Source organism: Rhea americana, unplaced genomic scaffold (assembly GCF_003343005.1).
Source record: "Rhea americana isolate MKP2758 unplaced genomic scaffold, rheAme1 scaffold_313, whole genome shotgun sequence".
In the NCBI taxonomy this organism is placed as follows: domain Eukaryota; kingdom Metazoa; phylum Chordata; class Aves; order Rheiformes; family Rheidae; genus Rhea; species Rhea americana.
In genome coordinates this window covers 239645-252952 of record NW_028186439.1, presented here as the reverse complement: position 1 = coordinate 252952, position 13308 = coordinate 239645, and the positions used below count along the sequence as shown (strand labels likewise).

The window sequence follows — 13308 nt, the reverse complement described above, 5'->3', positions numbered from 1 at the left end:
GCCCTGCGCCGTGCCGGTCAGGGATCGCTGTGATGGGTAGTGGAGGTGGGGCTATGCTGTGGAGTTCCGGAATTACGCTGTGAGGCCTTGACGGCAGGGATCGCGGGCGGGGCGGTCAGTAGCCCGTCGCTCTGCCTCTGTCTCCGCTCTGCAGAAACTGCTCGAATCGAAACAAACCTGTTCAGCTAGAGCAGCGCGTCGGGGACGGGAGGCACCTCGTGCGTGCGCGGTGGCGCCGCTTGCTTCGTGGGAAGAAAGGAAGTGGGGTGGAGGGGGCAAAGGGGAAGCGCCTGGAGGGAGGAGGGAGGACGTGAAGGGTTGTGAGGGGCTGGAAGCAGCGGCTGAAGTGGCTGTGAAAGGGTAAGCGGCGCAGAGGCTGGGCTGTCCTGCTGGCTGACGTTGTAGCACTGAGGCTGTGGTGTTTCCTTACTGCTTCCTCTGCCTGTGCTGAGAAAGTATCTAACTGAACAGAGGATGTGTGGGTTTGTTTGAAGGGTGACTTAGGCTGGTAAGACTTTCAGGTTCTGCTCTCTACTGGTAAAGTATTGTAAGCCTTGTAGAGCTATTTTAGATACATACATTATAAATTAAAAACCTGAATTGTGTAATAGTGTACCAGGAGAATTATTTGTATGTTTGTGGGGATATTTTTTTTTTATTTCRTTCGACATAATAAAAATGAGTGTTGTGTAACAGCTTAGGCTTTCCTCAGGGCCTTGGACCTTCTACAGTATATTAAAAAGATACTGATTCTTTTTGTTATTTTAGTCTTTCAGAGCAAAATTTTACTCACATAGCAGGTAAAATCTTCAATCACTTAAAAACCAAAACACATAACGTGCATTTATCCATATCATTTTTGTCTGTTTATATAAACAGTCTGGTGGAGTGTTCTGTGTAGAGCCATTGTAATCAGTGCAAAATTGATACGGACTATTTGATGTTTAATATCAATAATATCCTAGATAACGCTGCTTGTTTTGAGATGCTGCTGTTGCTCCTGTAGAAAAAGTAAAAGTGAAGGCCTGAAAGGCATAACGCTATTTAATATATGGCCATGTTTTAATTTTTGAATGAGTCCTACCTGTACCTTGTTTTCTAGCTGGGCTTGTACATAGAGGAAAGTCAATAATTACTCTTTTTAATGTTTTCCAGGTTATTTCCAATTGATTCTCATGTCAACAGAAAGTTCAACTATCACAGTTCGTCTTGTTCGCTCTTTTGAGCACCGGAATTTCAAGCCAGTGGTGTATCATGGAGTTAACTTGGATCAGACAGTAAAGCAGTTCATTACTTTTGTGCAGAAGGGTGAGGGGCTGTGYGCTTATTCATCTGCTTTGAGCCCATATGTTGCAGCCTCTACCAAAGAAAGTGGAGGGGAACAAATGAATGGGAAAATTCTGTGGCTTTGCTAGAGGTGCCAGATCTGTATTTGCTTCCCGTGKGTGCTTGTCTCTCAGATGAGAGGACTGGTGTTTGTAAGAGCTTCCATGGTCGGTGTGCCRTGCCGACATTTGTGTAGAGACTACTCCCCGTGCCCAGATCCCCATGTTTAGTTGAAACCAGACAAGGGCTATGCTGCATTTGGCTCAGGGCCTCAGACTGTTTGGACACTGCTGTCAGGCAGCTATTCAGAAGTTAGCAAGGGTAAATTAATAGAAATTAGAGAGCCCTTGACGCTTAGGAACCGCACCAGTGTGTGGAATGTTGGAACTAAAGTCTGTTGTTAGTTACTTGTAAAAAGAGAGAGGATCTTGAAAATTTGTTTTTGACACTTAAGTATCACAGTGCATGTTTTCTTCTGAGTATCCATCTCCAGCTTGAGTTTTCTGGTACAGCTTTACTCATTTATTGGCCCCATGTTTTAGAAACATGGTTGAATATGGCAGTACTGCTACAGGTTAATTAATGTAGACCAGCCCACACAGCTGCAGAGTAGGTAGGGTGTGACACTAATCTTGCAGATGTATTTCTGTGCATTTAAATGGAGACATGCAAAGGTGCAGAAAAACAGTGTTTTATTCTTTGCATGATGTCAGCTTAAACAAGTCTTGAACTGTTACAGTTGATCACATTGAGCAACTTTTAGGACATTGCCCTGGGCCTCAGAGCTGTATTGTGTTTTCTGCAGCTTCTGTAATTCTAGACAGTAATAGGCATGGCTAGATCTCAGGAAACCATTGGAAAACTATATACACTTTCAGAACACATAGCACAGCTTCTGTTATGGGGAATAACATGAAAAACAGTGCTAAAAAACTTGCTTTTGATGTGTGCAGTATTGCAACTTTCTGTTATTTGAGACAAAGCTAGTGTTTGGGGAAGGCTTTTTGGAACATCATTGCACATGTGGAGATTGCTGTTCCTGGTCCAAAAGYCATGTTCTTTTATTTCCTGTAATGTTTGGAAGGAGAAATTTGAGATAAATTTTTAAACTACTGATGAAATTATGGTTTCAGCTGTCTCAGTGCTGAGCACCTCAAAAGTAGCAAGGCCTTTCAAGACCCAGAATAAATCCCTAGAGGTCACTGAGGAYAGGCACCAGGGAAGGTGTCAGTTTTCTTACAGTTCCTTATGAGCTCTGTCCTGCATGCTGTTAAAGAGTTAACTTTCTGCAATTTGACTTCCTTTTTTGTGACTGTGTAAAACAGTTACAAAACCATGGCTGGGTTTCAGAACAATCCAGTTATGAATGACTATTTTCGGGATGTGTTTGTACAAGGTGGTGAGAGATGCTGGACTTCAGACTATAAAAATCACTAACAGGATGTTCTTGTCAGATTTCTGGAGGATCAGAGCCCCGTGGTCACATCCAGCTTGCRTTTACTCACCGTCCTCGTGGGTAGTTAGGTTCACAGGGACTGCATGGTCAAGTGAAGTTAAGCTGATGCGGAGAAACTGTAGTATTGGAGCCAAAGGTTGTGTTCGTCTTCGGTGCTGTATGGAAGGTTTAGTTGCAATATTGGTTTGGGATATGATAACAGACACACTGAGACTGGCAGGTTAAGGCTAACTAGTTAACTATGAAGTTACAGCAAAATAATAAAGGCAAATGGATATTATCATGATTCCAGTCAAAATAACAATAAACTGAGCTACCCAATAACACTAAGTTATTTATGTAGAGAGCCACAGATACAAGGCAAGCTTGCAGAAACCAGGGCATGGTTTCTTCAGGGGAGTGACTTGGACGAGCCAATGAGCTCAGGGAATTCCAGATTGCCCAGTCAGACTTTTATTTATTGAGTCCCAGAAGCACTAGCTGGACTCATCAGCCTGTTATCACCTTRTTACATCTTTCGGAGCATTTTATCTTCTGGGGTTTTGCAACTCTTTGTGAATATGTTCTTTTGTCACATTTTGGTTAATGGGAGCAAGCATATCTTGGTTATTGGGGCGATGCTTGACTGTTATTAGAGCATGAGGCAATATTAGCTTAGTGTTGCATTACAAGTCTCCTGTTTTAAGAATTTGTTTTAATGTGACAGTCCAGAACGCACGCATTGAATTCCTGTGTATTAATTGSGRGGTGGGGGGGGGGAGGGAAGGAGGGGAGTGGAGTGGAGAACTTTGTTTTAATGTGGTGCTTTTATATTAATAGATGTGCCTTCAAGAACAGGACTTCCTCCTCCTTTTAAAAATTACAAGTATGGTAGGTTTCCTGTTTTTTTTTTTTGTTTTTTTTTGTTTTTTTTTTGTTTTTTTTTTCCTGCAAAATGTGGACATAGTATTTTATACCAGTTATTGTACAGTTTAGAAGACAACAACTAGAGAATATGGTAATTCTTGACTAGTTTACTGGTGCCAGTTGCACTGCCTGCCTAAAATTGCAACTCTGTATCTTACACTTGTAGTGAGGATTTTGCCACTGGGATCATGTAAAAACCCTGACCATTATTTTGAGCTTTGGTATTAATCTTTGAAATAGGCTGCACATTATGCATTTTTTTTGCTAATTGACATTGGTGGATTTTGGTATTAATTTTTTATTGCTTTTGTAAGTGCCTCTTAACTCTGTTCTGTAAGTGCTACAGAGCAGCTTGTGACCTTAAATGCTTTGAAATCCTAGTTCTCTGTGTTTATGTATTTCAGTAGCTATTTACTAATTGTGAAGTCAGAAAGGATGGCAAGGCAGGAGAGGAAGGCAGTAAATGGAAAATGCTTAAGACTGAGATACTTTAATAACATAATATAAGAGGAGGAAAGGAACATTGCTCAAAGTAACTAGGAAAGCTCTTAAATACAGGTTGACAGAATGAAACAGTCTGCTGTAAAAGTTAGGCTGGAGTTATCCTCTAATGTAAAGATTGTGTATATTGCCTTTTTGTGAAGCTTGGGCAGAACAAGTGCAATTCATCCTATTTGGGACCAAATATGCTTTTTAGATAGACTAAATTTATTCCTTTCTTGGAATGGATGGTCAAGAACTTGGTCTTGGAACTTGCATGGTCAAGAACGTATCTTTTTGGTAGCTCACCTCCTCCTAAACTTGGATGTTCTAAAAGTTTGCTCTGGGGTTTGCTGCAAGTGATGTGTCTTCCATGTTCTCGGTAGAGTCAGTGAGCTTCTTCCTTCATAGTGATTCGAGGAACTGAATGAGGAATCTATTTAATGCATGTAAATAGTGATTGAGTCCACTTGCCTAGCTTTAAAAAGCAAACAACCCCCCCCCCCAAACATCTCATTCTGTGTTCATGCTGCTGGTGAACCAGATAGTGCTAAATAAAAACAGGAAAAGAGTTAGGGATTAAGATTTACAATCTTTCAGTGGCAAGGACTTGAACTTTTTTTCTCTTTCTCTCTGTCTTACAAATCTGGAGAACTGTAACTTTGAATTTGGAGGTGCCCTTCCTCCCCTGTTATCTGTTGCTTTGGCTAGATGAGAGAGTCCTGTGCTGTCAGTAGTATTTCTGACGCTGCCTTTCCCTGCTGCTAGTTCTTTCATCACTTGGAGCATGTGCTTAGTTTTGCCTAAGGCCTATGTTGTGGCTGAGCTCCTGATCTCTGGTAGGGCTGGGCATGGTGTGGGTGAAAAACAGTGCAGATGTTTAAAACCTGTCACACCAGTTAGTGGAGGCCTGCTTTTGGTGAGGTGGTGCCAGCTACGCTGAATTTTCACACAGAAAAAGCAAACCTGAGTTCTGAACTTCCCCTTAAGCTTTGAGTCATTCAGATTCATGTTCTTGATATATCTTACACACACTACTGTTTTTGTTGCATTTTGGTGATGAGACTGCAGTGAAACTTGTGGATGAACAGTACTACTAAGAGTCCCATTTCTTTCTCCTTTGTTTAGCACTGCCAGAAGTCTTAATCAGAGCTGGTCATCTCTCATCTGACCTGCTTTTCCATTTTTCTCCATAATGTGGAGCAATGTGGTAGATGCTCAACACAATCAGTCTTAAAAAGTGACTTCTTGTCTATTGTTCTGGAAGATCTGTTACTAGAAAATGCAATATGAAGATCTGGGAATGTGATTGAGTGGGACTAGATTGGGATGAAATAGCCAAGGCATTTGAGAGGACATAAGACTTCACCTAAGATGGGAAGAGGCAGCAGCTTCATATCTCTAATGGAGTTAGAGAGAAGCCATTTAATAGTGTGAATGAAGGTGTGGTAAACTGCCAGATGCCAGTCATGAAGATGTGAACAAGTAAAACTGAGACAACGGTTCAGAGAGAAAACCAGAAAAAAAGGGATGGGAGGCTGATTTGTTTTCGCAGTGATAGAAAGGTTTAATGGTTGCAGGAAGTTTTTTGCTGTGATTGTTTGGCCTTTTTGCAATGCTTCTATGCAAGATGGATCCTGGTGATTGCTATTTCATGCCTTGCTTCTAAAGAAGATGTAGGTAATTCTGCAACATATATTGCATACTAGCGCTGCCTTTTAAGTGGGAATATGGAGTAGTTTTGACCATCTGTCATGCTCTAAATAAAAATAAAATAATGTTCATTATTGGCCTATAAAATAATGTTCAATATTGTGCATTAAAGATATAGAAGCAAACCTCTGAATGGGAATGTGATCTCTCATTCTGACCATTCAGCACTTGCTCTCCATTGTTTGAAAATTGTTTTAGCCTGCATTTAACTTTCTTGCATCCTTCTCTTACTAGACTTTTCAGTATGCAGTGTTCTATTAAAGTGCAAAACAAAACTAGAAAAGAAAACAAGCAGCTAAGCAGTGCTGTTTCTTGCTGTGTTATTCTGAATTTGCTCAAACATAGATGGTTTGATTATTTTTACTGCTGCATGGGCATCTTTTGATTTCCATTTCATCTGCATGTTTTCACTCAGCTGTTTACTTTAGTTACCACAACCTTTTTCCTACCTTTTCCTTTTTGCCAACAAAACCAGGCCCACATAGCCATTCGAAAGTGAGTGGGGTTTTTTTTTGTTTTTTTTTTGTTTTGTTTTGTTTTGTTTTTTTACCTCTTTGTGTAGCATAATTTTTGCCATGGATGCTGATTCAGGAGGAGGATAATTTCAAGGAATGATCTGAAGCGACTGAATTACTGGATTTTAACAGTTGCTGCCTATCAACAATAGCAGTAAACAGCAAATAAACAGTTGTTTGTCCTGCMTAAATTGCATGGATAAAACCTGTTTGGTTAAAATACTCTGACATTTAAATTCATGTGCTTTGGCAGTTGAGATGGTCGTTTGGATTATTATAACTTAGCCAACAGAGAAATCCAGTAAGACGTGGTACTTAAGGTTGGATTGTATGCCATGCAGTCTGGTCAAAGACTGTGGCTGCAGGGCTAAGAAATAAAGATTCTCCTCCCACACATCTTTATTACTATTATTATTTTTAGATTGAGTGCATAAAATAATGTTTTAAAAAAATGAACCTTACTCCTGTGCTTCTGTCTCCTTCCCCAAATGCAATTTTCAGTGTTACCTACCAAATAAGTCTGATTTTAGGAAAACATTGTATTTTCTTTCAGATACAATGAAGATTATTCACCAAGCACATAAGTCTAAGGTACGGTTATCATCTGTATTCTTCCTGTGTTATATGCATTAATGCAGGCAGATCTTTGCACTGTTAAATAAGACTAGAGAAGAGACAGTAAACCCTATTCTTACCTTTGTATTCTSATTCTCTGATCTGTAGACCAATGAACTTGTAGTGAGTTTAGAAGATGATGACAAACTCATTTTGAAAGAAGAAAGCACGCTGAAAGCAGCTGGAGTAGGTAGGAGTACATTTGTATTGACTGAAGGTGCTGTTCCTTGCAGTTTCATTAAACTGATAACTGGCTGATTATGTTTGGATAGCCTGCTGAAAAGTAAATGCTATTCCTGATGCTCTTTACACTACCTGATAATTATTCAGGGAAGAAGGGGGGATAATGTACATTCAAATCATTGGACTGAGGGCAGCAGGTATCTGCACTCCAAATGTTCAGAATGCAAATTGTGATTTTTAGAAGGTATGCTTATAATTCTGCTGAGAGTAATTTTAAATGATTGACAGATAGGTTATTAGTACCATGTCTGCTTAGTCTTATGAGTAACATTTAGACTGATGTTTTGGTTAGAAATGTAAGGAGTAGAACCAGCATGGAATAATGAAATAAGATTAGATTTGTTTAACGTGCTACATACTGTGCCTAATAGTCAGACTGCTCAGGAAAGCTTAAGTAGTATCATTTAGAGAATGTGCTGAACATAGCATAGAGTTGAAACTTGACCTGATTTCTCACGTTTTGACAGTGGGAGGCATGTAAGGCAGGTCTTTTGGTAATAATGTAAAGAAATGTCTGTCATGCCAAAATTGATGGTCCCTGGATGTCCTTTGGGCTCCTCAAAATGTGGCTGAATGGCTTTGTGGCAGCAAGGTACTTCAGGGATGTAGTTGTGTCCTACCTTGGTGTGGACACCCACTCATTTAAATGTGATTTGACTAGCTGTAACGCACAACTCCCTGCMCTGTCCATGCAGGGGTGTCACAGGGAAAGCCCCCTGCCGTTCTTGATGCCCTCTGATTTCTCCCCAGCCCGTGAATGGTTTTTCTTTCTCATGGGTTTCTTAGCTCTTTTATTTCATCTAACCAAACATGTTTCAAGTAGTGGAGCTTCTACTGTTGGTCAGGTGGGCTACTTAACTCTTTGTTAGAAGATACCACCTTAATGTTGATTATGTTGCATTATATTCTTCTAAGCAATCTCCTTCTATGGCCACAGCAAACAGAAGTAAGCTTRCTTTTTTAGGGAGAAAGGGAAAGGGACTTTTTTTTTTAATTGTTTGTTTTTATTTCTGTTTCTCTCCTTTTCCTTGTTGCAAATTCCATGCCATTACTTTGGAGGTTTAGCTGAACTGGGGTGGTGACTGTTTTTCTTCTGGATCTGCTGTGATTTGTATACAAATCACATAGGTGATTTGCTGTGATGTGTCCTTTGTATACCTTTCCTAAAGGTTCTGGGGCACTCCTCTAATATGAGTAACTGTTATTCTCTGGCTTTTCCTATTAAACCAGGCCTTTTAGCTGGAAGAAAAATGGTTCCTCAGAAAGGGGGATTACTGGCAGTCAAGTCCTATGGATTTGTAATTTATTTAGCAAAAGATTCATTTAAGTATGATTCTTTTATCTGCCTAAAATACAAGAGGCAACATAGTTTAGGGAAGGGTGATGACAATGCCAAATGCTGAATTGGTGTTTGGTATTGTCCAGTGCTGCCCTCATTCAAAACGGCATTGCTAAGTAATTGTATGTATATATTATCCATCTGTTAAACTAGGTTTGTAGCTCCAGCAGTAAAACAGTTGAATGCAATCCAGAAAGGTGTCTAAATGTTAGAGTAAATATTATAGTGAAAGCAAATTGGAATAAACGAAACTGTTTTATTTCTCTATATGAAGAGAGAGGTGGTTTAATCAAGGAAGAAAGCAATTTAAAGCTGCTTTGTAATTTTTCAAAATAACTAACAGCAATTAGTCACTGCTGTGTGGTTGGCATTTATCATAGAAAAGAAAAACTCTTACTGTGAAAAATGCAGCATGCATTATACCATTTTGATTTTTGCTGTATTCCAGCATTTCTTGGTATGAAAATTAGCTAACTTAAGAATTTTTGAAAAGTCCTCCTTTTCCCTCAAGAACTGGAAAATAGTAAACCGAGGAAGTGAGGTGTGATACCATATGCTGTTAGTCCTCATTTTGTATGTTTTCATTTAAATCAGTGAGATTTAAAATCTTCCACTGACTTTTTTTGTTTTTTAACATCTAGTTTGGACAAGATTTATGAGAATAAAAGAGAATTTCCTTTAGAAAATCTGGGAAGTTCTGAGACATGCRGAACTTCTTCTTCTTTTTTTRTTTTATTTTTTTTCCCTAAGCTGCAGTTGATTGCCCTTGGCACTTCACAGAGTTGGGCATGAGAGTTATAAATTATGAGGGCATTAAATAAGTATCCTCAGGAAAGCCTCTGTGGTAGTGATTATTATGGCTATTATCTAGTCAGCAAGGTTAATGCTTGCTTGTTTTTTAGAGCAGGATGTATGTTAATAAAGTGTTTGGCATTCACTGCAGTCTCATCTGCTTTCTAGTTGAGATTTGAGAATCTTTTGCTTTTTTTTTTTCTCCCCCCCCCTTTTTTTTTAAGCAGACAGGCAGACTTCATTAACTTCAGGTTTAATTTAAAAAACGAATGTGAATCTCATTGGCTCAGCACCTTAAAGAATTCCATGTTTAATAATTGTGAAGGCTTTCCATCAGATTTTTCTCTGTTCTGAATTAGTAATGTTGCTGACTTATTGTTTTAGAAGAGGAAGTCCTTGACCTACTGGGTTGAAAGAATTGTGACTGCTCTGAACCTTTGTGGGTCCTCTAGCACTGCCATATCCCCTGTGAATAATTAGAGGTATTTGAAGGTATTGCTGGAGAAGCCAATTTGTGTCTTTCACTTTGCATATTGTTGAAGCCTCATGAATTAATCATCAGCAGGGCAAAAAATTAACTTCTTCAGACACATATTTTGATGGGTCATGAGGGAGAATGTAAAGTGATCTGTAAAATATTCTACTGATCCTCTAAGTATTAAATTATTATATCTACAGGCTAATTTCATGGAGAAAAAATAGTTTCTTTTCCCCTTTCCTAACAGAAAGATGGGCAAAAAAGACAGAAAATCATGCTTCAGTGTTTTTTTTTTAGCATTCTAAGGTGTACGGATGTAGTCACTTAATTTTGTTGAATACTTATACAAACAATTTTGTAGTCTTTGCGTTAAACAAATTTTGAGGGGTCTTGCATATGTATTTACTTTATGTATTTTCAGGTTCTTGTACTTCTAACAAGGTTAAACTACGTCTTTAGTACTAGAATATTTTTGAGGAGGGGAAAAAAACAAACAAAAGAACAAAAACGTAATGTTCTGTTCATAATGATTTGTAATTGCCTTTGACCAAAAAGTCACTAGTTGCCTTCTAAGAGTCTAACTAGTTGGTTCTTGGGTAGTTCTTTTACTGGTGTGCTAAATATTTTATTTTTCATCCGTTCTAGCAAATGAAACCGAATTAGCATTCTTCTGTGAGGAAGATTACAGAAACTACAAAGCTAATCCTGTGTCGGCCTGGTGAAGATCCCAAAAGATTGTTTTGTTTTCCCGTATCTGTTGTAAATTCTCCTTATTCTGCTTAATGAGTTTTTTTTTTAAGATCAATAAATCCTAGAGGATTGCTTTACAAACATTGCAGTTGCTTCCTGTGGAAATTAATTCTGTCAGGATGCTAAGACTGAGAGAAGGAAAATTGGGGGACAGAAATGCGATTTTATTTTTTCCTTCTCACATTTCTTTTTTCCTTCGCTTGCATATTAAAATGTAGGTGATGTAAATGCWCTCTGACTTGTGGCATGCATTCTTGGTGGCAGACGTTAGTTACATGTGGAGATTATACAATGCGGAGTAAAATCCTATCACAGCAGTATCTTCTGATGAAAATGGAAACTTTTTGTGACCAGATCACTGGGTATTTTAGAGAGCTTGACAAGAGAATCTCTGTTTCAAGTAATAGCTTTTATTCACTCATTTTATGTGTAACGTCTTCTGTTTAAATGGTGCAGACTGACTATTGTTTCATATTCTTGTCTGGTGAATGCTTTTCTTTCTCTCTTCCAGCCCTCTTTAGCATGCTGAAATGGACAAATGAGTGTTGGGAGGCTTTTGTGTTCAAGGACCAATTTGCCTGTTTCTCACATTATTTCAGGGAGACACCTTCATGTAAGAGGTAGCAACCTGCGTTCTTGCAGGACATCAATATGCACAAGTAGGAATAAGGCATTTTTCCAGGTGAAGATGAAAGTTCATGGTTTCAGTTTTAAGAATAAAACTCGAATGATTGGTTTTTTTTTTGTTTTGTTTTTGTTTTTTTTTGGTGAGGATGGACTCTGTCTGTGAGCCAGATGTTGTGAAGACTGGGATTGATTCTTTCCCACTTTTCCTAAAGCAGAGTACGGTGTTGCTAAATGTTAGTTGGTAATTTCAGGCTTTCCTGCTATGTTAACCGTATCAATAATAATAATAGGTCACGTATCCATTAAAGTGCCTTTCGGTAGAAACTCGCAAAACTGCTTCTTAGAGGTTGCCAAGATGGGTCACTGTGCCTCTGTTCCCTCAGATAGAAGTGATACTGCCTCTCTTTTTCTAGCAGGCTTTTAGGGCATAGGGTCAGCTCAAACAGATGAGAACTGCTGTGCTTTAGACCCATGCTTTTGCCTTCAGCTCTGGCTGATAGCTGACAACAGCATTTCCACTAGAAAGTCTCCAGAGAAATAAGCTTATCATTTGCTAGAGCTTTGACTTTTTAGTGGACCTGTGATAATGTTTGATTTCATAGAATCACAGAATCATAGAATGTTGCCAATGTTTCTAAATAAAACTTCTCTTTATTTTAGACATAGGGCCAGTGAAACCTCTCTGCATTGTTCCTGCATCATTATTTTCATCCTTCCCGACAACTCTCTGGTTTAGGCTGGAGTCCTTTTGGGTACCGGATGTTACTCATCAACAGCTCTGCTTCAAATGAAGTTTTATTCTCTTGTGAAGGTTGTCCAGCACTTTGTCATCTGCGATTRAAAGGGTAATTGTATCTTCATCTTGTAATAAGGAGTCCTGTATCAATGAAGTCCTCTGTTTTCTCTTGGGTCTTAGATGCTGATATGTATCCTCTGATGGATTTTGTTGGAAGAATTTAACACTTCCTCATCTTTCAGTCCATGCCTCCTTTCTGTTGCTGGTACCTGCTCCTCAAACGGGAGCATCTGTCTCAGTTACCTTCTTAGTTTGTCATATTTGCCGGATTAATCTGGCTTATATGGATCTGAAGATGAGTTTGTGCTCATCTTCACAGACAATTTAAACTAATGCATCACACTCCAGACAATACCAGCTTTGTTTTGCCACATTTACTATAATGAAGACAACTTTGCAGGAGATAAATGGCATATTGAAGAAGTCTGTGTCTCGAACTGTCTTACCAAGGCATCTTAGATGTCTGTCAGCACACTCAGGCTTTCAGACTGAGTAGAGATCATCACTGTTTTTCTTCTCTTCTGGGGATTTTAATCTGGTTTCCAGTCATTTCAGAAAGACTTGGGTTGTTCTTGTGATCCTTTTTTCTCCAGGGCATTTGTCTTAAATGAGTCATCAGGATTTAATTGTGCTTTCTGGACTAGTATAGTTATAAAAGTTCGGTGTGATACTGAATGTGTCAATTTTATAGCATCAATAATAAAGCTATAAATGTTTTTTTTAATGCAGRTATCCCAAAATAATGTGTCATCCCAGACTAGCTTCCCTTTCTGAGRGAAGGGTTAAACTACTGCTTTGTGAACTCTCTTCACTTTGGCAATGGCACTTCACTGGCTCTTTTCTGTAGCAGCACAGTAGAGCCTTTTGTAATGCTCTCAGTGACGYTACTTGGAAACTGGATTTCTTCTGAAGTGGTTTTTCTACTATGCTGTTTTACTGGACCTTTGATAACACTTCTTTCAAAAACCAACCAAATGAGCAAAAAACCCCTATAGATGATCACTGAGAATGTGCTAAAACAGATTTTGTTCTAACACGTTTCAGTGGGCTATGGCATAGAAATATAGGAATATGTAGCCTGTGCCAAAGAGATTTGGTTTCAGGATTGTTGAGTATTGAATGAAATCAGTGAATGCTGGCTAATGAATTACTAAATGCTAAAAGACTGAGTTGTCTTTGTCCATGTCTTTATAAAAACCCCTTTCTGTTAAAGGAAACCAGTGCTACAGTTGGTAACATGGTTTGTGGTCCTGGCAGAGGCCACAAACTGTA

General features: G+C 38.9%; 1 protein-coding gene across 1 annotated transcript; it reads left to right on the top strand.

Moving 5' to 3' along the window:
* The first annotated feature begins 6 nt into the window (after positions 1-6).
* On the top strand, positions 7-10696 carry CUNH2orf76 (chromosome unknown C2orf76 homolog). The gene is made up of 6 exons (XM_085310179.1): positions 7-45; positions 1156-1308; positions 3602-3652; positions 6950-6987; positions 7120-7201; positions 10509-10696. The coding sequence occupies exons 1-6, from the start codon at positions 33-35 to the stop codon at positions 10583-10585; spliced, it is 414 nt and encodes a 137-aa protein (XP_085166305.1). The 5' UTR covers positions 7-32; the 3' UTR covers positions 10586-10696.
* Positions 10697-13308: the final 2612 nt, after the last annotated feature.